This window comes from Magnolia sinica, chromosome 3 (genome assembly GCF_029962835.1).
Source record: "Magnolia sinica isolate HGM2019 chromosome 3, MsV1, whole genome shotgun sequence".
Classification (NCBI taxonomy): Eukaryota; Viridiplantae; Streptophyta; class Magnoliopsida; order Magnoliales; family Magnoliaceae; genus Magnolia; species Magnolia sinica.
In genome coordinates this window covers 34,819,138-34,845,283 of record NC_080575.1, presented here as the reverse complement: position 1 = coordinate 34,845,283, position 26,146 = coordinate 34,819,138, and the positions used below count along the sequence as shown (strand labels likewise).

The window sequence follows — 26,146 nt, the reverse complement described above, 5'->3', positions numbered from 1 at the left end:
TTTATTTTGTTAATTGCATCTGAAAAGAACAGGACCCAACCTGGACCTGACCTGTTGACAGCCCTACTGCAACATTTCTAGGTAATGTTAATCTTTGGCCTTCTTTAGTTGATGGATCTGTACTGCATCGACAGATTACTGCCTCCAGGCGATAGAGAAATGTGGCTTTGTGGAGCCAACTCCTATTCAAGCTCAAGGATGGCCAATGGCTTTAAAGGGTAGAGATTTGATTGGCATTGCTGAAACCGGTTCTGGAAAAACATTGGCATATCTGCTTCCAGCGTTGGTTCATATAAATGCACAGCCACGCCTGGGTTAGTACCATGTACTTGTTACTACTTATAGGGAGATTGAAGTTGCTTGTATTTGATATAAATTTCCTTTTTCAATACTGTTATCCATATGGCTATGAATGGGCTGAGCCTGGGTTGCCTTTAGCGCGGATTTGGAACTGATCGGATGTGTCTATCAGAGTGGCCTTATTCAAAATTTTGAATTTGCTCAGCCCTGGCCTTGCCCATTGACAGCTGTGGTTATCCTGCTGTCTACATTTAATTTATCTGGATTTTTTTTTTTTTTTTTGGCTGAGTATGGACCAGAACAAGGTGAAGGTCCCATTGGCCTCGTCTTAGCACCTACCAGGGAACTGGCTGTTCAGATTCAAGAAGAAGCTGCAAAGTTTGGATCTCATTCAAATGTCAGAAGTACCTGCATCTATGGGGGTGCCCCTAAGGGACCACAGATTCGTGATCTTCAAAGAGGTCCATTTCTGTTTATCAAAACATTGAGTCCAGTTATCTTTCAATTGGTTGGACTCAATCTTGTCTGTATGTTGATTAGATGTTTCCATAAAGTCCTAAACTGGCAATATGCAATCTGGAGCTGATTGTTCTTTCTTCTAGGGGTTGAAATTGTCATTGCAACACCTGGTCGACTAATTGATATGCTGGAAGCTCGTCATACAAACCTGCGGAGAGTAACATACCTTGTATTGGATGAGGCAGATCGTATGCTGGATATGGGCTTTGAGCCTCAGATTAGGAAAATCATGTTACAAGTATGATTCATTTCCCATCAATTCATTAGATAATGATGCTTACCATAATCTCTATGTTTTCTTTAACATTGCAATTGTCTACTATATTGGTCTTTGAAAGAGAAATTTGCTAAAAGAACTTGTGCATCTGGATGCATGAAGGGGGGCTTGCACCACATATACCAACTAGACACATTTGTGCAATATCCGATTTGTTCATCAGACTGCTCCCTTTGTGCATGTTCCCAACCCCCAAAATTAGGCAGCCTGCTAGTAAGGTAGGTCACACTTTTATGTTGAACATGGGCTATTGGCCATTTTATTTAAGCTACAGTTCTTTTCGTACACACGAGGCCCAATTGGTAATAGACTGGCCTAATTGTTTTGGCCAGGGATCATCCACGTTTCAGTCCTACACCATGTCAACATGCAGCATGTGTACCCATTTCCCTCAATTCTTGGGCATTTAATGCTTGTGCAAGACCTTAGGCTCAAGTCAACATGTGAAGATGAATTTTTAGCCTCTTAATGTAGTTTTCTTTTTTTGAAATTTAGTGATTTATCTTTTGACGTTGATGGCACCAACTCCTCAAACCCATGACTTAGAGGCTAAGAAGCCATTACATGGACCAGCCTAGCAAAGCAGAGGAATGAAATTTAATGATTTATCTAACAGTAGAATATGAGAACATCACCAAGCAAGAGGGAAGAAATTCCCAATACAACCTTCCCTTTGCCAGGGTGTCGACTGCATGATTGACATCTCGACAAAAGAGGAAAAATGAAATGCTCATCCCTAAAGGCTTAATGATGTAGGAAATTGAGGGAAAATTGAACCTAATTGGAGATGATCGATAACTAGTGTCATCTCACCTTTAGATCCTAGAATCCCATCTCAAGAAATTTAAAAATAAGTTCCCTTCAGTTGGTATTCAAAGTATGTGACTACTTATATCTCCCCTTACCTTTAGAGAGGTTACACTTCTCTAGAGTATTCTAGGAAGAGTATTTTAGAATAATCTCATGCTTGTTTCTCAATTTACCATATTGTTTACTCAAACTAACTTCTAGCTAGTTGTAATTAGAAAAGGAAATAGAAAGTAAGTATTTAGGATTATAACTTTTACTAAAATCGTCTATCTATTATACCCGATGATTTTCTAGGGTTTTAAGATACCAGAACCCTAAACAAGTGTTATGGTTTGTTTGAATCAAACCAATCTAGGAACCACTAGATTGGATAAATTTTATTTATTTATATATTTTTTTAAAGGATAATGGGCCCCATATTCCAATCATTTCTTCTTAATGACCAATTTAATTTGGACTTGTAGGCCCAACAATTCAATCATACCACCAAAACATTCAATGGATCTTGTGGGCTCCAAAATTGAATGTTAATTCTTCAATCAGATAGCTTGTGTCATCTAATATTAGAGTTCATTTGGCATGTTTAATTTGATGGGTGGTTCATATGTATTGATATCCCATGGCTCGAAACTTTAAGTTGGAAGCTGATGTTGATCCATTGCCATATTCTACCTCCATATCACATTTGCTTTGGTGGTGGGTTGTGATGCTTCGTTGATATAGGAAAAATCACTTTCTCGTGCTATGTCAAAGCCTAAATGGTAGCATAAGGGGCCCCTTGCACATGACAAAGAGTTGAGGCGGGATTGTTGTTGAGTATGGAAAAAGGCATGGTCCATGGTTGTTTTTTCCCACAAGGATTTTCTGCATTTTAGTCCTTATTTCTTTCCAGCGTCATATAGTCCATGGTTGTGGTGTGACCGACTAATGGAAAGGATCCGCATAAGTGTATGCACCTTCAATCTAAGCACGGGAACTCAAAACAAATAGAGAACAATTGCAGAAATTTGATTCAATTCAAAAGGTGCCTTCCTACTACTTATGTAAGGTTTTGAAACATGCATATAAGGAAAATATATAATGTCATTGATAACTAATGACTTGTTATAAATATGGAAATGAGATAAAAATAGATAAGAATGCATTAAAAATGTTTACTAATGGATTATTCGTAGCTAGCTGATTGATTTTGCTAGTTAATTACTTAAATAAGCTAGTTACCTAAATAGGAGGGCCTCCTTATTGATGGGCCAACTGTTGGGCTTAATGGGTCTAGGCTTGGCCCATGGATTGTGGGCCTAGATCAGCCTGCATCAGTCCTACCCCGCTTGAGAGAACTTGACTCCAGCGAGTTAATTGTCTGATATTGCTCATAGAGGTCAAGATTTAGACGTTGGAAGTTTGTGGTTGTGATCCTTGTAACATTGGAGAGGTCATCCTTGCCAATGGATGAGAAACTTCTGGTAACCACCTTGGCGCATGGAGACGATCTAGTCATTGAGAATATTAATGATCGTGTCTATAGGTGGCAAACTAGTCGGAAGTGTGATAGTTTGTTCTTCAATACTATCGTCAGTGTGGCGTTCCATGATAGATTGAAAGATCTTCCACATTGAAATTTGAAAGTAGGGCTGATAGGTAAATTTGGTGGGAGATCTAAAACATATGCATTGGCACTGATCTTCTTTATGATTTTAAATGGTCCCTCATTGCAATGATGAAGCTTCTTCAAGGTACCAGAGGGTAACCGTTCAGGATGAATACGAACCATAACCATGTCACATTTTGTAAATTCAACAAAGTGATGTCTTGTATCTGCATGTTGTTTTTAACTTTCATTGCGGCGATATTGCGTCGAACTTCATCATGCACCTACTGCATATGCCGTATGAAGTCATCAACTTCTGCATTTGGTCTCGACTCTACGGGCAGAGGAACCAAATTGATTAGAAGACGTGGTCGTATACCAATTACTGCTTCGAAAGGTGACATCCATGTGGACCTATTGACCGGGTTATTGTGGACCACTTTCATTTGACCATTGGTCTGAGGGTGGTATACACTAGAGAACAGAAGCTTGGTTTTCATTGCTGTTTAAAAAGTTTTCCAGAAATAATTATGAACTTGGTATCACGATCAGACACAATTGTCTTTGGAAGCCCATGAAGACGAACAATCTTTCGAAAGAATAATTGAGCAAACTTGAGAGTGTCTGCTGTATTCGAGCATGGTATGAAATGAGCCCTCTTTGAAAATCGATTAACCACCACAAATACTAAATCAAATTTTCAAGCGGTCTTTGGTAAACTGAGGATGAAGTCCACGCCGAGGTCTTCCCACAGAGCAAGTGGGATCGATAATGGTTGATATAATCCACTATTTTTCTTTTGAGCCTTAGCAAGTTGGCAAACCTTGCAGAGTTGGTAAATCTTGGCAACATCTGATTTTATACGAGGCCAAATGTATTTATATCCAACGAGAGCTAGGGTCTTATCAATTCCCAAATGTCCACTACACCTACAGGCGTGTAAACCCCCTAACAACATACTCACGAATGGATGTCTGGGTAGGCAAAGTTGTGTTCCTCGAAATAAGTTGCCATCATGAATGTTGAAATGTGGGTTTCTTGCATGCTCTTTGCTAAGAATGCTGATATAAATACACCCGAAATCCTTGTTGTTAGCATACACCGTATCTCTTCGAATCTTGGAACAATGTCTGCCATCGATGACAATAGATGTGTACGACGGCTTAATGCATCAGCAACTTGATTGTCCTTGCCAGCTTTGTGAGGAATGATAAAAGAAAACTCCTGAAGGTATGCGCTCCACTTGACACGATGAGCACTCATTTTCTACCGAGAGTTTAAATACTTGAGTGCTTCATGATAAAAATATTGCCAACCAAATAGTGACGCCAATGCCATAGAGTCTGCACAACGACATAATATTCCAAGTCATAAGTGGAGTACCGCAGCTACCACTGTGTTGTATCAGAGAGCTTTTCACTGAAGAAAGCTATTTGATGGCCCTCTTGTCTGAGGACTCCAATGTTGACATTAGAGGCGTCACAACTCACCTCAAATTCCTTCTGAAAGTCCGGAAGGTGCAAGATTGGAGCTTCGGTCATCTTATGTTTGATCCTATCAAACGCTCGGTTTGATGCACTTGCTCATCGAAACTCTCTTTGTTTCTTACAATCGGTGATTGGGGCCATGATACTGCTGAAATTTTGCACCAAATGCCTGCAAAATGTAGTGAGGCTATGAAAACTGCGAACTTCATAGATAGTGGAGGTGTCGGCCAATCAACTGTGGCTTTCACCTTGTTGGGGTCCACCTCTACACCTTGTGATGAGAAAATGTACCCTAAGAAAGCCATTGATGCACTCATGAAGATACACTTTTTTAAAGTTGATGTAGAAGCGCCCGTGACGAAGGACTTTGAAGATAAGACATAGGTGATTGAGGTGCTACTTTCTTGATGTACTGTAGATAAGAATGTCGTCAAAATAGACAATGACAAACTTACTAATAAAAGCGCGTAGCAACTATGCCATGACGTGCATGAAAGTGCTAGATGCATTTGTGAGACTGAATGTCATAACTAGCCACTTGTAGAAACTGGCCTTTGTTGTAAATGCTGTCTTCCATCCGTCACCAAGTTAGATACGAATATGTTGGTATCCACTACAAAGATCAATCTTGGAGAAGACGCTAGCACCTGGCATCAAGTCCAACATATCATCAAGCCGACGTATGGGGAAATGCTATTTTATTGTGATTTTATTAATAGCTCGGCTGTCTACAAATATGCGCCGAATTCCATCTTTCTTGGGAGTAAGGAGGGTTGACACCGCGCATGGGCTTAGGCTCTCTTGGATGTAGCCCTTTTTAAGCAACTCGTCGTGCTTGGTGGGACTCATTTGGTATGCTGGTAAGTTGGGTAAGGATACTTCAGGAATCAAATCTATAGCGTGCTGAATATCCCACGACGGAGTTGACTTTTCAGGGACCAAATCTTGGAAGTCATGCAACATAAATTTAATTTAATCAGGAATAGGCTCATCCTGGTCAATAACAAGCTCTTGCACCTGTTTTGTAACTAAAACGAACATTACGCCTTTCTCCTTGCTCTTTTCTTCGAACTTCCGCATGGTGAGAACATGGGAGTTTGAAAGAGCAGCCGATGTCGATAATGAAGGCGTAGATGAAGGAGGTGACGTAGGCTGCAATGGATGAAGAAGGATACGATGACCTCGTGTAGGAAAGTATGCGTGTTAGCTTCATCGTCGCTTTGTACCTTTTGGTCAAAGAGCCATAGTCGACCGAGAAGGATGTGGGCGGCATTCATTGGAATTATGTCACACCAAATATCATCCTTATATATACCAATTTAAAATGATACTAAACAACTTCGAGACACGGGGATGGTATCGTCAACAACCCACACAACCTTATATGGTTTTGGATGCCTTTTAGCTAGCAACTTGAGCTTATCAATCACCTCGTGATGTATGATGTTCATTGTACTACCGTCATCAATGATCATGTTACATAACTTGCCCTGGCATTTTACTCACGTACAAAAAATAGTGGTCTATCGTCAGTCTTCCCCTTCCTCCTCAGTGGTGGTAAGGAGGCGGTGTATGATAAAAGTAACTTCAATCGTCATTTCAACAGGAGGGTCCTCTGGCTGTGATGCAGGTTTTACATAGGGCTGTTCCATCTCAATGTGCTCATCGCAATACTCATGGCCGTCCGAGTAGTAGGGGTCCTCATTATCGTAGTAATGGAGGTTCCTGGCTTGCGGACACTCATTAGAAAAGTGTCTATCTGTTTGTCACGGTAACAATCAACACCCAACTGTTCGTTCTTTTTAGAGGGAATGATGAAGATTAAGACCTCACGCCCTAGGTGTCATGTCCCTGCACCTCTGGTTGTGTTTGGTATGAATTCTGAGGTGGAGACCGTTGTGAAGGTTGAGGTTGCCTTATAAGAGGAGCCTGCATTTGTGGGCGCGACTACAAAGGGTGGGGAGGTGGTCGGTAGCTCTGTGGAGTCCAATTGAGATGTGAATTCGAATCCCTTCTCACAAAAGTTTCCTCAACTGGAGAACCAAAACGTCGGAGAGTATGCTGTTGCAGTTGCTGTTCAATTCGTTGAGCCTTCTGATGAACATCGTCTCAAAATCATACATGACCATCTTGTCGGGCCCAATTGCAGTTAGCTGTTACATGGTCTGTCTCTGCAAACTTACAATGGACAGCAAGCTCATTGAACTTTTTGGTGTAGTAATCCACCAATAAAGTTCCCTATTTGAATGCAAGGAGCTCTTGGAGAAGAGTATCCATGTAATCTGAAGGCAAATACTTACTTTCCAGCCTCTCTCATGTTAGCCAACTTGGTATACGGCTGAATTATTATTATTATTATTATTTTGGTTTTGGGGGTTTCAATGGGATGGAATGGGCTGATTTTGGGGTTTTAATGGGGCTAATTTTGGGGGGTTTAATGGGCTGCAATATGGCTGATTTTGGGGGTTTTAATCGGTTGGAATATGGCTGATTTTGGAAATTTTTAATGGGTTGGAATGGGCTGATTTTGCGGTTTTAATGGGCTGCACTAGGGCTGATTTTAGGGTTTTAATGGGTTGGAATGGGGCTGATTTTGGAGGGTTTTAATGAGTTGGAATATGGTGATTTTAGGGATTTTTAACAGAAAAAAAAGGTGAATGGAAGTAGGAGGGATGGATGCAATGAAGAAAATAAAGGAAAAGAGGCAGAATTTTATGATTAAAGAACCTGGAAACAATAATATTGAGATTGTTGTTGATTCAAAACTTCAACCGAGCCGTTGGAACCCACTCTGATACCAAATTGGCGCAATCGGCTAATGGGAAGGATCTGCTCAAGCATAGGCACATTCAATCTAAGCACGAGAACTCAAAACAAATAGAGAATAACTCTAGAAATTTGATTCAATTCAAAATGTGGCTTCCTACTACTCATCCCAAGGTCTTATATAAGGTTTTAAAACGTACACACAAGGAAAATACATAATGTCATTGACAACCAATGACTTTTTACAAATATTGATATGGGATAAAAGAGATAAGAATACATTAAAAAAGTTGGTTAATGGATTATTCGTAGCTAGCTGATTGATTTTGCTAGCTAATTACCTAAATAAGCTAACTACCTAAATAGGAGGCTTGGGCTTCTTTATTGATGGGCCAGTTGTTGGGCTTAATGGGCTTGTGCCTAGCCCATGGATCATGGGCCTAGATCAGCCTGCATCAGGCTGCCTTTTTCCACAAGGACGTTCCTCATTTTAATTCTTATTTCTTTTCTACGCATGTGGTGTGACCAAGGTATTTTGTAACGGTACAGGTGGCCGTTACAGCCACCACTGTTATTGTTACGATACGGGCAACTATGGTATTTTTTTTTTTCTTTTGAAATCGGAAAAAAAACCTGTAACGGCCCCGTAACGGACCCTAATGGGGCTGTAACGGTTCATTTTCTCTGTAATAGCTGTTACGACCTTGTAACACGTAACGGTTCCCGTTGTTATCGTTATGTAATGACTGTTATGACACACCATGGGCGCATAAAACCACGCTTTCTAGGCTACTCCTGTGCAAAATTGAAGGGTTCTTTACTGGTTTTGTATTCTTTTCCACCCTGACGATAGCCAAAGCAGCTTTTTAATAAAATAAATTATCCCAAAAAGAAAAATAAAATAGAAGGGTTTTGAGACTTCTGATAGCGGTTGCATCTACCCAAGTGTGTCTCAAAGGCTTAGCACCTATCCAAGAAGGTTCTAATGCCCCAATGCCTATTTAGATCAACTTTAAATGTGTAATGCCTGAAATCCTCATATGTGCCCACTCTATGGAGAAAGCTTTCAACAAAGCCTCTGCGTTAGGCGTAGAGCACCTAGTGCTAGATTGCCAAGGCACAAGCGCCAACACCTAGCGCCAGGTGCTTAGCTTCTCTAAGGCAGGTGTAGACTTTAGCATGAGACGGCTTGCTTCGATGGAACTAATCATCCTCTCGTCCAATCAGGAGGCACCACGTGTCTATAAATGCCTAGCGCATCTTTAGGGCGGGAAATCAGGCCTACTGAGTTTATAAATGCCCCCTAGCATTCTCTTAGAAGGAATTCATTCATATGGACATATGCACGGACTTCGGGACCAGGCGCTCATCAAGGTGAGCTTCACTAGCTTGCACACTTCCACTGGAGAGTCCTTGCACTAGGCGCCAGACCTCTCGGCAGAAGCCTTAGTGCCTGATGCTGAGGATGGGGTTCTAGGAGAAGCCTTAGCGCCTGATGCTAAGGGCAGGGCTCTATGCCAGGCGCAATCTATTGCAGCATTTGTGCTAGGCGTAGACCTATTGCAACATTTGTGCTAGGCACATACCATTTCTCTTGGTCATTATTCAAGGAAAATAAACACAATTGCAGGAGACTGGTTTCTCTCTCATAATGAAATCCAGCGCCAGACGCAGGATTATTGCAACATTTGTGCTTGGCGTAGGCCCCCTTGGTGCCAATCTCTAAGAACCATGTCACCAAATGGTAGGTGCTAGCATACAACTTTACTCATCATCTCTGTTATCTTAGATCCATGATCATGCTGGAATGATTACTTCTGTGTATGCCCAAGGCTATCACGAGTTTTCCCAGCATAATTGATGTTCTGGACACTGAAGATGTATAATCATAGATTAGGAACATCATGCAACTCTGTACCATGTAACAGAGTAGTTCACTTTGGCTTTTACCTTTCAGTCTTTTACTCAGTGAATGTAACGAAGGGCCTGTGCCATCTCACAACCTGGAATGTATTCTTTTTCAGATCAATGAAAGCTTTTCTACATAACATATTTTGGTGCATATCCTAGCAATGGAGTCATAAATCACTAATATCAATCTAATATAAAATCTCAACGAATAAAAGACATTTTTTTATGAACATGGTCTAATCTTTGAATTGGCTCAATCATCACTCGACTTCAAATTAGTGTGCTTTTTACTCTTTTGCCTCCTTGCAAGCTAAGATATGTTTTGATTTATGTCGTCCATCTGGCTGTTGATCTTTGATCCGTCTGCTTTGGATATCATTGAGATGAGATTAATAAATTCAACTTAACTTGAATGCGCTCTTTCTTAGAACTTGCTGACCTAATCATTAAGCTATTTGACACTTCCTTCAATGTAAGCATCGATCCTTCACATGGTCTGCTTGTCAATCCATCGGTAGGTTTGGTGATTTAAGAGTAAATCCATCCATCAATATATCAGTGGAGTCAATAAGCAATCATGTGGTGGATTCTTCGCATTGGACCGTTCAAGTTTCTGTAGAAACCACTTCCTTGAAACCTTCCTCGTTTCTTGCTAGCATTTAATAAACCTTGTCCTAAATCTACTCATCTTACGAATAAGAAACCAATCCAACTAGAGAAACTATGTATAAAGAATCATATTCTGCTAGAACTCCACTTGTTGCGAATTTGCGTGATGTAGAATCTATGCAAATGCTCCAATGAGCACCCATCGTTTATATATAAAGCCTAGGTATATTGTTCGACTAGTGGGTGCCACTTTCAAACTGGTTGACAATCAAGATCATTTCATTGAATTTGTTGGTCCCACAACCCAGTTAGACTGTTGAATTGGTCCCAATTGATCATCGAAGCCCTTGACCTGGTCTAGACCATCAATTGGCTCAATTTGGACTCTTGATGTGGTCCAAATCTTTAATTGTCCTTCTTTTTTTTTTTTTTTGAGAGATAACAGGTAATTTTATTTTAAATAAGAGAAAAGTAAGCTACAATGACTAAAGAGTAGAGCTGTCGAGATAGCGACTCGATTACATCCCAAGGAAGAAAAGATTCCAATCCTTAAGCTTAGGAGCATTCGCCGCCCACTCCACTACTAACAATTTGGCCCTTTGAGAAACACTCTCCACGCTTTTGCTCTAATTCCTAAAGCAATGAGCATTTCTTTCTTCCTAAACAGCCCACCAAATTGCAAGCAAAGACATTCTCCAAATCATTTTCTTTTCTTTTCCTAATGCCACTCCATGCCACACTTGTAAGAGGTCAGTTGATGATCTTGGGAAAGTCCAAGAAATTTTGAAGCGGTGGAGGATGTCCGCCCAAACATTCTCGATAAAGGAACAATGCACAAAAAAGTGATCAGCCGATTCCTCATCGTTCTTGCACCATATACAAATGTTGGGGAGGATCATTCCTCTTTTTGGAAGGTTGTCTACTATCAAGACTTTCCTTCTACCAACCAACCATCCAAAAACAACCATCTTGGGAGCGACAACATAGTGCCAAACATACTTACGTGTGCTTTACTTCCTCTATTTGAGAGTCAGAATCACATAAATTTGTGTAGAACAATCTGACAGAGAATAGACCTGATTTGTCGAGTCTCCAAATCATCCTATATATAGAAGATGGATCTAGAGCGCCAGGATGAATGTGATCTAAAAGGGCTGCATATTCTTCTATTTCGTCATCTTGAAGAAAGTGTCTACAAGGGGGCTTTCGAATCACCACATTTTCTGTAAGATGAAGGAAAATTTGACTTCATTGAAGAAATCCCTTTTCATAAAGTTTATGCCCTATAAATGGATGAGTCCCTTGTCCACCAACCATTCTCCAAACATCCGTATTTGCATGTAATTACTTGCTTCCAAAGCACCCCATCTTCCTCTCCAAACTTCCAAAGCCATTTTTTGAGCAAGGCCATATTCATAGAATTAAGATCTTTGGTACCTGCACCATTTTCCTTATATGATTTACAGACTTCTTTCCACCCGATTAAATGAAATTTCTTTGTCTTCTGGCACTTGATACCAAGTCTGTCAGCCCCGAAAGCAAAGCTTGGGCGCCTAACTCCTATCTTGGGATGTGACTTGGGGAAGGAATTATTTATTTATTTATTTATTGTATGATTAGTAGTATTTCCCACAACCATAATATCAACAAGATATGAGAGTAACTCAAAACTTTTATTCCACTATGTATCATTTTACCAATTACCAATACAATAAATGTACAAGTTCCGAATACAAAATTGCATTATAGAATCCAAGAGCATGGAACATTCAGAGTACATAATATAAAGTCCATGCTAAGCTACTCCTACCGCTTACCTTGCCCTGAAAAAAAGAAGAGAATAAGGCATGAGCTAAAAAGCCTAGCGAGTACATCTCTCTCGTGCGTGTGGTGAGTCCTATGCTGTGTGTGCAGTGAGTCTGAGTCCGATACCAAACCATAAAAGATCATGCCTTAGTTTTTCAAGTCTTTGGAGGACCAATGTCAAGCATTTGAAAAGCGACATAAAGGGGAAGTTTGAGAGGGCCGCTTTAATGAGAGTGACGTGCTTGCCAAGCGATCGATATCGAGAGTTCCATTTGGCGAGCATGTATGATTAGTAGCATTTCCCACAACCATAATATCAACGAGATATGAGAGTAACTCAAAACTTTTATTCCACTATGTATCATTTTACAAATACAATAAATGTACAAGTTCCGAATACAAAAATGCATTATAGAATCCAAGAGCATGGAACATCGGAGTACATAATATAAAGTCCATGCTAAGCTACTCCTACCACCTACCTTGCCCTGAAAAAAAGAAGAGAATAAGGCATGAGCTAAAAAGCCTAGCGGGTACATCTCTCTTGTGTGTGTGGTGAGTCCTATGCTGTGTGTGCAGTGAGTCTGAGTCCGATACCAAACCATAAAAAATCATGCCTTAGTTTTTCAAGTCTTTGGAGGACCAATGTCAAGCATTTGAAAAGCGACATAAAGGGGAAGTTTGAGAGGGCTGCTTTAATGAGAGTGATGTGCTTGCCAAGCGATCGATATCGAGAGTTCCATTTGGCGAGCATCCTTTCAAACCTCTCCACCACTTTATCCCTAAGATGTTTAGCTGGTTTACCAACATATAAAGGAAGATCCACAAAAGTGGTTGGCAGCGACCCCATTGGACACCAAACAAATCAACCAATTGTTTGACTTCATACTCTTCCATGCATACTCCAATTTTTTTTTTTTCTTTTGGCTATGTTTATCTTCAGATCCAGATTGCCTCATAGCAATGGATTATTTTTATCAATTCTCAATCTTAGATGGATCTGCATCACAAAAAAAGGGGTAATTTCCACGAACTGGAGATGAGATATTGGGCACGACATTCCTTCAATCTAGAAGTTGCTTATGAGATTTTCTTCCTGTCCTTTGAATAACATCTTTGAAAGAGCCTCAGAAATTATGACAAAAAGGAATAAAGAGCTGTTAAAAAAAAGGAACAAGGACAAAGGATCACCTTGCCGAAGGCCCTTGGTGCTTTTAAAAAAGCCTTTTGGGGACCGATTAAGTAATACTAAGTAGTGCGCCGATCCTATGCATTCTCCTATCCATTTCCTCCATTTCTCTTTGTATCCCATCTGGCCCAATAAGTGGTCAAGGAATTTCCAATTGACATGGTCGTAAGCTTTCTCTAGATCCAGCTTGCAATCTATCCATTTATTTCACACTTTATGTGTAGAATCAGGGCATTCATGCACAGTTAAGGCGTTGTCTAGGATTTGCACCCCAGAACAAAGGCATTTTGATTTTCAAATATAATGCTCTCTATTACTCCTCGCAGCCTATTCGCCAAAACTTCAGCCATAATCTTATAGGGTCCTCCAATGAGGCTGATCGGCCTGTAGTCTTTCAGCGATTCCCCCAAGTTTTCGGAATGATAGCTAGAAATGTCGCATTGAGATCCGTTGATAATTTGCTTCTTGTAAAAAATTTCGACATAAAGGCCATAACGTTGTTTTATAGCACCTCCCAAAATCTTTGATAGAATGACATTTGCAAACCGTCAGGCCTTGACGCTTTGTTACCCCCCAAAGATTCTACAACATTTTTTACTTCATCCAAAGAAAACAGTAGTTCAAGAGAATTGGATTCTTCAGCTAAGAAACATTTAAATTGCAAGAAATCCAATGTAGGCCTGTTCCAGTTCTCCTCTGTTAGAAGCTTTTCATAAAATGCACAACCTTTTCGGAAAGTTGATTTTTATCTTTGATCTGAATCCCATCAAAATTTAAGATACTGATTTTGTTAACCTCTGGCCCTTGCGCTAGCAATTCTATGAACTCATCTTGTATTTTTGTCACCTTAATCCATTTACTAGGTGATCGCTGCCTCCATTTGGTTTCATCTTCCAAAACTCTAGCCACATGGTCTTGAGTGATCTTGAATCTCTTGGTTGGTAAAATCTTCAATCAACCAGAAAAGAGATCCAAAACTCTAGCCGCATGGCCTTGTGTTGATACATCTATATGTTCAACTGTGGTTCTGCCAATTGATTCAAAAAAAAAATAAATTCACTAGATGCCATTGGTGAATTGAAAACTTGATTGTTGGTGGATCATAAAGTTGATCCATTTGTGACACTTTCAAGCACATTGTCTTTGAGGTTTTATATATCATGGGCTGTGATCCAATGTGATTTAGCTTTTCTTCTCGTCTTCTATGTTGCTTTGAAGCATTCATTTGTATTATCCGACTGTCGTGGCAGCCTTCCAACCTGTCATTACAATCACCTTTTTCTGCTAACTGCAGTAGTTTTGTGCTTCTGGTCTTGATCTGATTGCTGATGGCCTCTTTAAGCACCTATTCTGCTGCTGATTTCTGTTGCACCTTGGCCCCTGCCATCTGAAACATGGCTTCTTCAATTGTCTGCCATTTTCAGCAATTATTCATCCCCAATCACAATTTTGGTGTCCCCATATTTAGCTTCTCGGTTTGAGCATGCAGCTTGTCCTCGATGCTCTTTGGATGTAAAAGATAAGGCTGTCGGTTTAGGATTGTACTGGTCAGATTGTTGATGATAACTCAGGCCCAACACTATCAATGGAATCCATAGTTGAGAAATGGATGGTCGGTTGCTGATATGAGGGCAATTTAGCTTGCTGTATACTATTCTCATACAACACCAGATTTGGCACTGGGCTCCAAAAGGGGGCAGCAATCTACATCAGTTTTTGGGAGCCCCGGCTAATCTTGATTGCAAAAATTAAGTGCAGTGTTAAATTGCTGTGTGCCTTGGGTAGTCGGTTGCTAGGTGTGATGTTGCATGTTGTAGAATGGTGTCTTTTTTTTCAGTTGTCCGTATCTGGTTTGTGCTATATTGTATGACGACAGGCTTTGGTGTTGGCATTCTTTGCCCTTTGGCTGGGGTTGAGTCCTTCCATGAGTTACACCGCTATCATCGTGGGCTTCTTTTCAAGTGGTGGTGCAGTTCTGGTTGTCTTGCTGATCCCGTCCCTTGAGTTTCATGAAACCATAGCCGCACGAAGCATCCCAGATTCAATGCAGCCTTCAGTCATGTGCTGCTGCTAGTGGATGTGGTTCCAATAGTCTTCCAATGTTTTCAGATCTCTTCTAAATTGTTACCAGTGGACATTCATGAAGCAAATTGCTGGAACATCAGCTCATCCCATTTCAATGCTCTTTCCCTCTGCTATGCAGTTAGCCAGTTAAATACTGCTGCTGTAACCATTCCAGATAAGTGGCATTGCTTCTTCAGAATATGTTCTTCAAATTTAGTCTTAGTGCTGGGTCGAGACTGGCTGCATTTGGACTTTGTTCAGCAGAGCCTTACGAGTTCTGTCTCTGGTCATCATGCTCCTCAACTGATTGTGGAAGCTTTTCCATGGAATACACTGTCGGTAGCTTGTTCTTGCCAGATGTAATGATGCATCTGATGGGTGCCTTCGGTGGAGTTGGGAAACAGTTTTTAAGTTGCCTATTGTATAATGTTAAGGTTTTGTTTATTTGGTAGTTTTTGGCCTATTGTTTGTTAAGGGCTTGATTGTCTTGGCTATGGTTGTATGTGTCAATTGTTGAGGTGCCTTTGCTTTTTGGCTGCACTCATCTACAAAATTATTTAACTGGCAAACCAAAAAGAAAAAAAAGAAAAAAAGAAAAAGAAAAAAGGAATGGGTGGGGATTGTTATAAAGATGGCTTGAAGGGTTATGATTATTATTTATTTTATTTTGTGTTGGGCATGGAGCTGTCATAGGCTTACTGTGTGAGTCTTGGTTGTGTATACAAGCTACAGTTGGATTAGGGCTAAATGTTGAGGGATTGCTGGATTTTGGTTGCTGGGGGTAGCATTGGGGTTAGGAGTGGGTTTGTGGCCTGTTTGGATTGGTGGAAACCAAAATGTGTATATGGAAAACCAAATGTCACATTAGAGGAAAGGGAAATGTGTGGAAAGAATCCATGTTAGCTTGTTTGTTCTAGCACACATAATTTCTATGGAAATGTGAAAAAGGTCATGGTTGAAAAGTGAGAGTTGTCTTGTAACTGTGGAAACTTAGATTTAAAAGGTTTTAAAGTGGAAATGAAAATCACCATTTTTTTTTTTTGAGGAAAACCAGGGATATTTGTCGCACCTAAATCTGTTTTGAAACCAAGGGGGAAAGCGTCACAACTATGGAAAGCGATTTCATTTCCATGGTTTTCCAAAGTGTTCCACCAACCCAAACCACCCCTAGGGTTTGGGGTGAATAATTGGTATGCGATATGCATTTTGAGGAAATTGGAATTTTAAAAGTTTAGGTCTTAAGTTTTGATTAAGTATTTGGGTAAAGGTTTTTGGGAATATGGGGAAAAAGTTTGGGAATTAGGATTAGGGTTTTGTGTATGCACTTTAGTGAAAATTTTGAGGAAGATTGGGTTTGTGATCGGGAATTTGAGAGAAATTGGGATCGAGGTTTAGGATGTGGATTTAGGGGTGAATTGAAGATGAATGCACATGTGCTTCTTTGTCGATAACAATCTCTCCTCAAAAGGAACAATTTTGATAAGATATTCATTTCCAACTACTAGAATAAGAAGGGTGGAATACAGTTAGGGGAAACAATAGAGGGATGGAAAGGAGTAGAGAGTGTTGGGTTATACATTTTCGTCTCCAAGTTGCCTTAGAACCCATTGACAAAGAGCTTGACCTAGTCAAAATGGTTGGTTCGGTGCCAAAGATGATGTTACCTCGAGAGAGGTATGCTAGTAAAAGTTGAGGCTTTTACTCTATTCATATGGGTTTAGAGGAAGAAGCCAAGAAAGCAATAAAGGAGATCAATGGCATTATTTGTGGGAGGTTCTATGTTGAAGGTTTAGAAAGTCAATTATGGTCTTGAATCCAAAAGAAGGAATAATCAAGCGAGCCTTTAGATTCTTAGGCCTTGAGCTTTGCGGAAAGGTTATTAAGAGAGGTTGTGAGGAGGGTCTCCCCAATCCTCCCCTTGATAGGGTTGCAGTGGGAGGTAATCCCATGTAAAAGAGACTTAGTGAGCCAAAAAAAAGGCGTGGGTTGTGGAAGGAGGGACAAAGATATTAGTTAGGGTGGGTCAGCAGATCCAAGAAGAAGGGAAGAGAAGACTGACTAGGAGTTGGATGGATCGGCTGGCAGGGGAGAACATCTCCAATGTTATGGTTGAAAGCCCAAAAAGGCGTTCGGGAAGCTAGGGTGAGAAGCCTAGGGGATGGTAAGGTTTCAATTCGCTTGGATTTTTCAAGGGATTAGGAGAGTCCCTTCGATAGAGGTGAGGAGATTTTTAGGGATGCTCTAGCTAGTGAGATGGTTTGCTAGTTCGAAACGGCTGGCTTGAGCAGAGGCTGATGGTGTCAGCTTTTCAACCTCCCATTGATAGCTTGGCATAGGAGTATCTCAGAGCTTTGGGTGAACAACCATAGAAATTGATAAGAAGTCAATTTCGATGGAGCTCATGGAATTCTCTAGAATCAGAGTCCATTTTTGGCGTCAGCTTCTCAACATCCCATTGATAGCTTGGCATAGGAGTATCTCGGAGTTTTGGGCGAACAACCGTAGAAATTGATAAGAAGTCAATTTCGATGGAGCTCATGGAATTCTCCGCAATCAGAGTCTGTTTGGAAAGGCCCTGGTAAGGTCAGAAGTAGATTTGAGTGTGATTGAAGAATCAAGTGTTGTAGTCAGTGTTGTCATATGCGATCGAATAAGCGATTGCGCCATTGCATATGCTGTTTTAGATCAGTGGATCGCATATGCCATGGTGGCATATGTGGTTATTTTGTCATTGGGGCTGATTTGGTCGCATAGAAAATTATGTGACCACGTAAGTCATAGTTATGCAGTTATACTATCGGATGCACTATATGCGATGGCATAACCTCCCAACGGTAAGAGATATATATATATATATATATATATATATATTGGGACTTATTTTTTTAATTCATTTTCTCTCACCTTTTACCTATAGGCACTCCCACCCCATTTTCACGACCCTTTTACTCTCTTGCTCTCACCATCTTACTCTAGTACTCAATCTCTCAATCTCTATGGTCTCCTCTCTCCCTCCCTTACTCTCTCTCTCGCACTTTATTACTTTCTCCCTTAAAATGACATCAATAAAATTTATATGTTTTTTTTTAAAAAAAAAAAAATACATTTTTCAATATATGCATTCATTTGAGTAGTTAGTTGACTTGTTATAGTCTAATAAAACTATAAAAAATAATCCCCACACTTGTAGTATTTTTACATAAATTTTCAACACACACACACATTCATTTTTCCTTGAATCGCTTATGCCATTTGACAAGATTAGCTGTGGTGGAAGTGGATATTGTGCTCTCTTTGTTATGGATTGCTGGAGGGAAGGTAGGGCTTGGGAGCAATAGAGGTTCAACGAGTGAGGTAGGGAGGTCTCATGCAATTGCGGTAGTTAGAGTCCACATGAAGGCGGTGGTTGAGTCCACATGAAGGAGGGATGGGGAAAAAGGAGACGGGCAGGGGAGAGAGATGGTGGGGGTAATGGGTTTTGGGGTTTGATATAACCGAAGGTTCTAGAGTTGGGTGAGGAAGATGGTGCACAATACTGTCCCCCACAAACTATAGGAAATGTGGGAGGACAATTGAAAGGATATGAATGGTGACCTAGTTGCTGAGATAGGTGAGGGGGTAGGTGGAGGAGATGGGGATAAGTGGGACAAGTTCTAACAACTGGGTATATCTTGGGAACTCTTCGATCTAGGTGTTGAGTCCTTAGCAAGGAGGGATGGGAAAAAAAGGAGATAGATGGGTAGGGGTAATGGGTTTTGGGGCTGAGAGAACCGGAGGTTCCAGAGTCAGAGGTGAGGAGATGGCGCACGTCGTCTTGTGTCCCACAAACTATATGAAATGGGGGAGGACAACTGGAAGCTTATGAATGGCAACCTGATTGTCAAGATGGGAGTGAGGGTAGGTGGAGGAGATGGTGATAAGTGGGACTAGTTGCAATAATTGGGTATGTCTTGGGAACGCTTGGATGTAGGTGTTGAGCTGTGTACTGATCATTTGTGTAGGGATGCAACGTGGGAAAACCCAGATTCAGGCAACGAAAAGTCAAGTGTAGAGAAAGCTTCAGAAGGGAGGTGGGAAATTGATTCATCAAGATCCATCAGTGAGGAGATGGGGATAAGTGGGACAAGTTGCAATAACTGGGTATGTCTTGGGAACGCTTGGATGTAGTTGTTGAGCTATGTAGTGATCATTTGTGTAGGGAGGTGACATGGGAAAGCCTAGATTCAGGCAATGCAAAAGTCAAGTGTAGAGAAAGCTTCAGAAGGGAGGCAGGAAATTGATTAATCAAGATCCATCTGTGAGGATTGCTTCCCCAAATTTGATCCGTGTCACTTTCAGTAAGTGGAGCGATAAATCCAATGGGGCTCCACAACATATGGGCATGGGTTACACTTAGCTAGTAGGCCCAAGCACCCGAATATTTCTCTGACGCTAGTAGTAGTAGTGAGTGGGGCCAAAGAAAGCGGGAAGGATAAAACTTGGTCCAAGACTGAAGAAATCACAACAACATTCACATTTCAGCTAGTAGGCCGAGGCTCCTTGGCCTGGATCTTTCTTTGGCGCTAGTAGTAGTGAGTGGGGTTGAAGAAAGCGGAAAGGATAGCGCTTGATCCGAGACTGAAGAAATCACAACATTCACATTTCCTTCGTTTGATGGTGAGAGGTTCAATTCCGATCCGTTGCCGTAGTTAGGAGCAGGTGACAATCACCTTCGATTGCAAGAAAATAGTAAGGATGGACCCCAGGAGGAAGGAAGTGATGGGAATCTGATTGGGGTAGTAGTAGAGGACGATGAGTTTGGGATGTTAGTGTCAGCTGTGGCGATTGCAATCCAGAACTCGTTATGACAGAGAACTAAACAAGCAGCTGGTTAGAGATGTGATTTTTAGAGGAGGACACTAAACATCTGGGTTGCAATGTTGCAAAAAGGGTTGAGTCGGTGGTTGGTTAAATCATTCTGAGGCAGTGAGGTAGACCTGGTTTCCATTTCGCCAAAAGATCCACACCCAAGTTCCATAGCCTTGAGTTCGTGCTATTTATGATGATGGAAGTGCAAGACAGTTTTCAGAGAGGAGCAGGGCAGAGTTTTGTGCAAATCTGGGAGGAAAGAAAGGAGGGAACTTATGAATCTTAGCTCCTATATTAATTAGGATAGATGCAAAGGGCTGCAAAGGGAGGAGGGGGAGGAGGATATAGGGTCCAAGAAGAATTTCGGGTTGGGAGAATTTAGTAGGCGACTAGTGGACATTTAATGGATAGTTGAAATGAAGAATATTCAATCGTTTGATTCCAATAAAAAAAATGTCTAATCGTCACCTTCCAAAAGTAAAATTCTGAATGGTAAATGGTCCTGTGGGTCCTAATTTAGATGAATACAAATCGTAAGTTAATAATGATTCAATTATCTAACTGGGCGACTAGTGGACATTCAATGGATGGTTAGCATGAAGAATATTCCTTTTTTTTTTTTTTTTTTTGTTTTTGAAAGGTGAATTCACACACTCTCACAACCACACTCACACCAAATGGGTTCTCGAATCCATGACCACAGGGTTGAAACACAGTGTCTATCATTTAGCCATTAAGAATATTCAATGGTCCGAATCCAATAACTGAATTTTTGGAATCACAAACCATAAGTAACACTAATTCAATTATCTAACAGGGTGACTGGTGGGCATTTAATGGACACTTCAAATGAAGAATAGTTAATGGTTTGAATCCAGTAAATAAATGTCTACTAGTCACTTTCCAAAACTAAAATCCTTAATCAACCTAATTTTTGGAATGGTTTATCCATGGTTGGTCCTACAATTTGCCAGTTTAATTTTAAGTCTAGATGAATCACAAACCATAAGTTACACTAATTCAATTATCTAACTGGGCAATTAGTGGACATTAATGTACAGTTGAAATGAAGAATAGTCAATGGTCTGAACCCAATAAATAAATGTCTACTAGTCACCTTTCGAAAATAAAATTCTCAATCAACTAATTTTGGAATGGTCTACCATGGCTGGTCCCACAATTTGGGCTGTCTAATTTTGAGTTAATGCATGCCACGTGTACAAATTTTCAGTGCTTGTGTATCATCCATCCCATTTTTCCAGAGTATCAAATAGTTTTCTCACTCAAACGTCCTGCAAGTTGTAAATAAAAAGGAAACAATGATTCCTGCAGGTTATAATAAGAAAAGGAAACAAAGGGACTAACTATAATGAAGATTCTAACTTCTGCTAAAACACTACATTCTCAACTGGATGACTCTGTAGGGTTGTTTTGTTGGTAAAAATCCATCAATATGTATTATGGTTTGTATAAATCCATAAAGGAACCACTGGATTTGGCCATGGGCCCCATACTCTGACATAATGAAGATTCCAACTTCCACTCAACTACCATATGCTCAACTGGGTGACTCTATAGGGCAAGGTATTCCATAACGGTAACGGTGGCCGTAATGGCCACTACCCTTGCCTTTATGATATGGGCTGTAACGGCTGTTACAGTCAAATTTTTTTCTTTTGAATAAAAAACCTGAAATGCATGTATAAGCCCTGTAATGGACATGGCTGTTATGACCTTTATGGGGCTATAATGGCCGATATGGGTCATTTTTTCTGTAACGTTACGACCATTATGATCCTGTAACGTGTAACGGTTGCCACTGTTACCTTTACACAACGACCTTTATTGCCCTGTACTGGCCGTTGCCACACACCATGCTATAAGGTCGTGTGGCTGGTACAAAACCCATTAACGTGTATTACGATTTGTATAAATCCATAGAGGAACGGATTGGGCTGTGGGCTCCACACTGACCATTTCTTGTAAATGATCCATCTAATTGGACATGAGGGCCTTAGTCCGATTCAGACCACTAAAACATCATCTTGTTGATCCTGTATAGGTCCAAAAATCAATGTTCAATTCTTCAATCGGACAGCTTAGACCTACATGGGTACTTTTGCTTGATGAGGGGCCCAGATGTATCACTAAAGCCCACATGTCACAAAAGCGAAGGACAATTTTGAAGGTTTCGTCCTCTAGTGGAGGAAGCATCCGTTTCAAAATGTTATTAAGTATAAATGACTAGAAGCTCAATCTTATTGTAAAACATTTGACCAATCTTCCATTTAAAAGCTGACCCCAATTGCTGTGAGAAAGGCCTAGATTAGGGTTGTCAACAGGGCGGGTTAGGGCCGGGCCAAGCTTTGTCCAAGCCCTGCCAGGGCCCATGGGGGGCCAAAATTGTCCAGCCCGAGCCTGGCCTGATCCGATCTTGAGCCCGAGCCCGAGCCCCTTAGATGGGCTCTTCGTAATAGGATTTGCATACTTGCCGGAAATCCCATTTCTCATTCTGTTAGACCTTCCTCTTCTCTGTTTTTCTCCTGGAACCCATCAGAGCTTCTTCTTCTTCTTCTCCACCCTCTTCGCAAGAAAACCTAAGAGCAGAACCCATCAAGAGTTTTTCTTCCTCTTCTTCTCCGTCTTCCTCCCAATAAACCTTAAGAGCAGTAGGAAAGAAAGAGAAGTGCACCCGATTGAAGAGAAAAGGGCATGACATCCCATGCAACCGGTTGAGAGCTGGCATACGTGCAGATGTGGTGCGCATGTGGAGAGATGGAGAGAGATGTTAGTATGCTTCTGGATTAGGAGGGAGATAGAGGGAAGAGTCATTAATGGAGAGAGAGAGAAGCATTAAAGATGGTTTTAAATGAGGGAAAAGGGAGAAATTTGAGGAGGGACAATTTTGGATTTTTTTTTTTTTTATAAAAAATGTAAACAGGCTGGGCTGTGCTGATGGGCTTTTGGATGGCTAAGTCCAAGCCTGGCCCACTAAAGAAATGGGCTTGGGTTTCAAGCCTGAACCCAGTCTGCGGGCCTGATACTCTCAACTCAAGCCCATCCCAAGGCAGGCCAGGCCCGAAAGTCCATCAGGCCAGCCGGGCCCTTTGACAGCCCTAGCCTAGATGCTGATGATGCTGATGCTGTCCTATCTCCGCTCCTTGTATGCACATCTGCATTCAAAATAAGTTTAATATTCTGCTCCATTGTGCAAAAATTAGTTATATTTGCCAGCTGAGTGAGAAGTCAATTTCTGGTGGTATTATTTATTTATTATGCTGTAAGCTTCCCAAATATCTGTATGTGGTTATGACTGGTTTCAATGATTCACAAGAGATTTTGCCTGCAATAATAATGATACATCTTTTCTTCCCATTTCTAATGATTAAAATCTACTATGAGGTGTCTCATGTGATTGTATATTATTTTCTTATTTAATTCTGTTTAGAAAATCATGTTGCAAATTTGGACTAATAAATAAGGCTAAGTGGATCAAGTGCTACTCTAATATGCAGATTCGGCCTGACCGGCAGACGTTATATTGGAGTGCCACATGGCCAAGAGAGGTGGAGACTTTGGCAAGGCAGTTCTTACAAAATCCATACAAGGTCTGTGTACCAATGCATACATGGGTAGTTTTGGATGCTTAGTGCTAATGTTACTGAACAATTAATTGATCATTGTAGGTGATCATTGGATCCCCGGATTTGAAAGCCAATCAGTCTATAATCCAAATTGTTGAAGTTGTGCAAGAGCATGAAAAGTACCCCAGGTGCGTCTTAGGTGGAAAATTCTTTCAACAGAGCTGACTGTTATCATGAGGTTCTGTATTGAAGACGGTATCTACATTTCTCTTCCTGCAGGCTGATCAAACTGCTGGGAGAACTGATGGATGGGAGCCGGATGCTTGTATTCCTAGAGACAAAGAAAGGATGTGACCAGGTTACCCGGCAATTGAGGATGGATGGATGGCCGGCTCTATCCATCCATGGTGATAAAAACCAAGCCGAGAGGGACTGGGTTCTGGCTGAATTTAAAAGTGGCAGAAGTCCTATAATGACTGCCACTGATGTAGCTGCACGTGGTCTTGGTAGGACCAGTTTGTGTTAGGACACTTAAAAATCTTCTTTGTTTAGATCCTTCAGATGCTCAAGGTTGGCGAGTCGGCGGGCTGCTGGCCAGTTTCACAGGAATTGAATTCATGGGTGGTTGGCGGAGTGGGACAGGGTGCCATCATGTCAAAGGTGGTAGCAAGCGTCTTCCTCCGGGCACGAGGCCTTTTCACTTTCGACCAAAGGTCTTACTGATTGGGTTGAGTAGCAGTATATTAACTTCCCTTTAGATGGTGGTACCTCTGTGTGGGTGCCTCGTACTCACAGTCTATGTTACTTGGACCAGGGAGCACATGACAATAGAATTTGGAAAGAATTGAGATGTATATTGTGCAGGAGACATTTTTCAATAGAGCTGATAATGGTAGCATAAAACTGTAGGTTTCTCAAGGGTCTTTTGGTATTATTCACTAGAAGTGTCAAGAAGTTGGTAGCGCTTTTCTTATGACCAAGTGTCCAAGTAACATAGTATGGTCATCGCCGCCCATCCGGAGTTAAAGGAGCTGGTTCGTGTGGCAGCCCGATCGACTCAATGCTGCAGCGCATTTTTGGATTTAGAGGGTTGATGGTGCTGGTCCTTATCCCTGCAAGGTCAAGGTGGGCACATTTGCTTGTTGAATGTGTGCGTTATGTTTGATGAGGAGATTGATAAGAGAGCGGGGATAAGGGCAGTTACATTTCTTTCCCCTCCTCTTTTTCGGAAAAGCTCACAAGTTAGTTTTTCCAACATCAGTTGATTAAGAAGTACTAACAATTTTATGATCTCCACCTGCAGATGTTAAAGATATAAAATGCGTGATAAATTATGACTTCCCAGCGAGCCTCGAGGACTACGTTCATAGGATTGGAAGAACCGGACGTGCTGGTGCTAAGGGAACTGCCTTCACCTTTTTCACTCATGCAAATGCAAGGTTTGCCAAGGATCTCATTAAGATCCTACAAGGAGCAGGACAGTCTGTGAGTCCGACATTGTCCACCTTGAGCCGGTCAGGGGGAGGTGAGTGATTTCAAGATCTCTTTCAAGGGTGTGCATTGTTTTTTGCATCAATTGTGTTTTACCTAATGGGGCTTTATGTGTTTCTCACAGGAGGTACTGGTGGGAATTTCCGTTCAAGGGGACGGGGTTTTGGCAACCGGTCTTCGATTTCTGGTTCTAATACTACCCCTCTCGGCGGGGCTAAGAGGCAGCAGTGGTAGTTGAGGTATGGATTTTTAGAAGGAACTAATCTAGACTGGTATGTAGTTAAATTTGACTGGCATGTTCTTACTTTTTGGTTCTAGTGCGGTGTTTTTTCTTTTTCTTTTTTCATCTTTCAGCTGGTGGGAAAATGGCTAGTCATTCTTGTTTTTGGGCTGCCATGGGACATGCCTGTTAGTTTCTGTATTAGTAGTCTTAAAGTAATTCAGAAAGTGTCTACACCTGTGATGGTCTCTTTTTCTTCATTGTGCTTCCACATCAACTTGAATTCTTTCCTTATGCTCAACTCTTAAGCTATTTAAGCCAAACAGTATTATACAATGCTCAGGCTGGATCCTCACATTGTACTATGGATTTTCAAGTGGGGTACATGCTACTGATCCAAACCATTTGAAATATAGGTTCCTGTTTGGATGGCCAATGTGCCCAAAATCTCTCAGATGGAAGAATCATAGCCCATTTAGGTGGACAAGGTAAACAGATGGTTATGAAAGTAAAGGTATTTTGGTTCACATTCAACCGGAAAAGGTCCCATATTGGTCAATCTACATTCTTTCAATCTGGGGGATTTTTGGTCTATGGGCTATCAATGGTTTGGATCCTAAGCCATGGGTTCACACCCAAACCTATTGTACAAACTCTTGGCCCAAGCATTGTACAGA

The 26,146-nt window shown here is 41.1% G+C and overlaps 1 protein-coding gene across 1 annotated transcript in view; it reads left to right on the top strand.

Annotated features, from left to right (window-relative positions):
• The window catches only part of LOC131239808 (DEAD-box ATP-dependent RNA helicase 20-like), a 33,016-nt gene extending 7,308 nt beyond the window's left edge, over window positions 1-25,708 (top strand). Inside the window, exons 3-10 of the mRNA XM_058237684.1 lie at window positions 135-314; window positions 600-761; window positions 903-1,057; window positions 23,690-23,782; window positions 23,861-23,946; window positions 24,038-24,264; window positions 25,062-25,283; window positions 25,374-25,708. Of these exons, the coding sequence (XP_058093667.1) occupies window positions 135-314; window positions 600-761; window positions 903-1,057; window positions 23,690-23,782; window positions 23,861-23,946; window positions 24,038-24,264; window positions 25,062-25,283; window positions 25,374-25,483 (1,235 nt within the window). The 3' untranslated portion in view covers window positions 25,484-25,708. The remainder of the gene's footprint in view (window positions 1-134; window positions 315-599; window positions 762-902; window positions 1,058-23,689; window positions 23,783-23,860; window positions 23,947-24,037; window positions 24,265-25,061; window positions 25,284-25,373) is intronic.
• The last annotated feature ends 438 nt before the right edge of the window (window positions 25,709-26,146 follow it).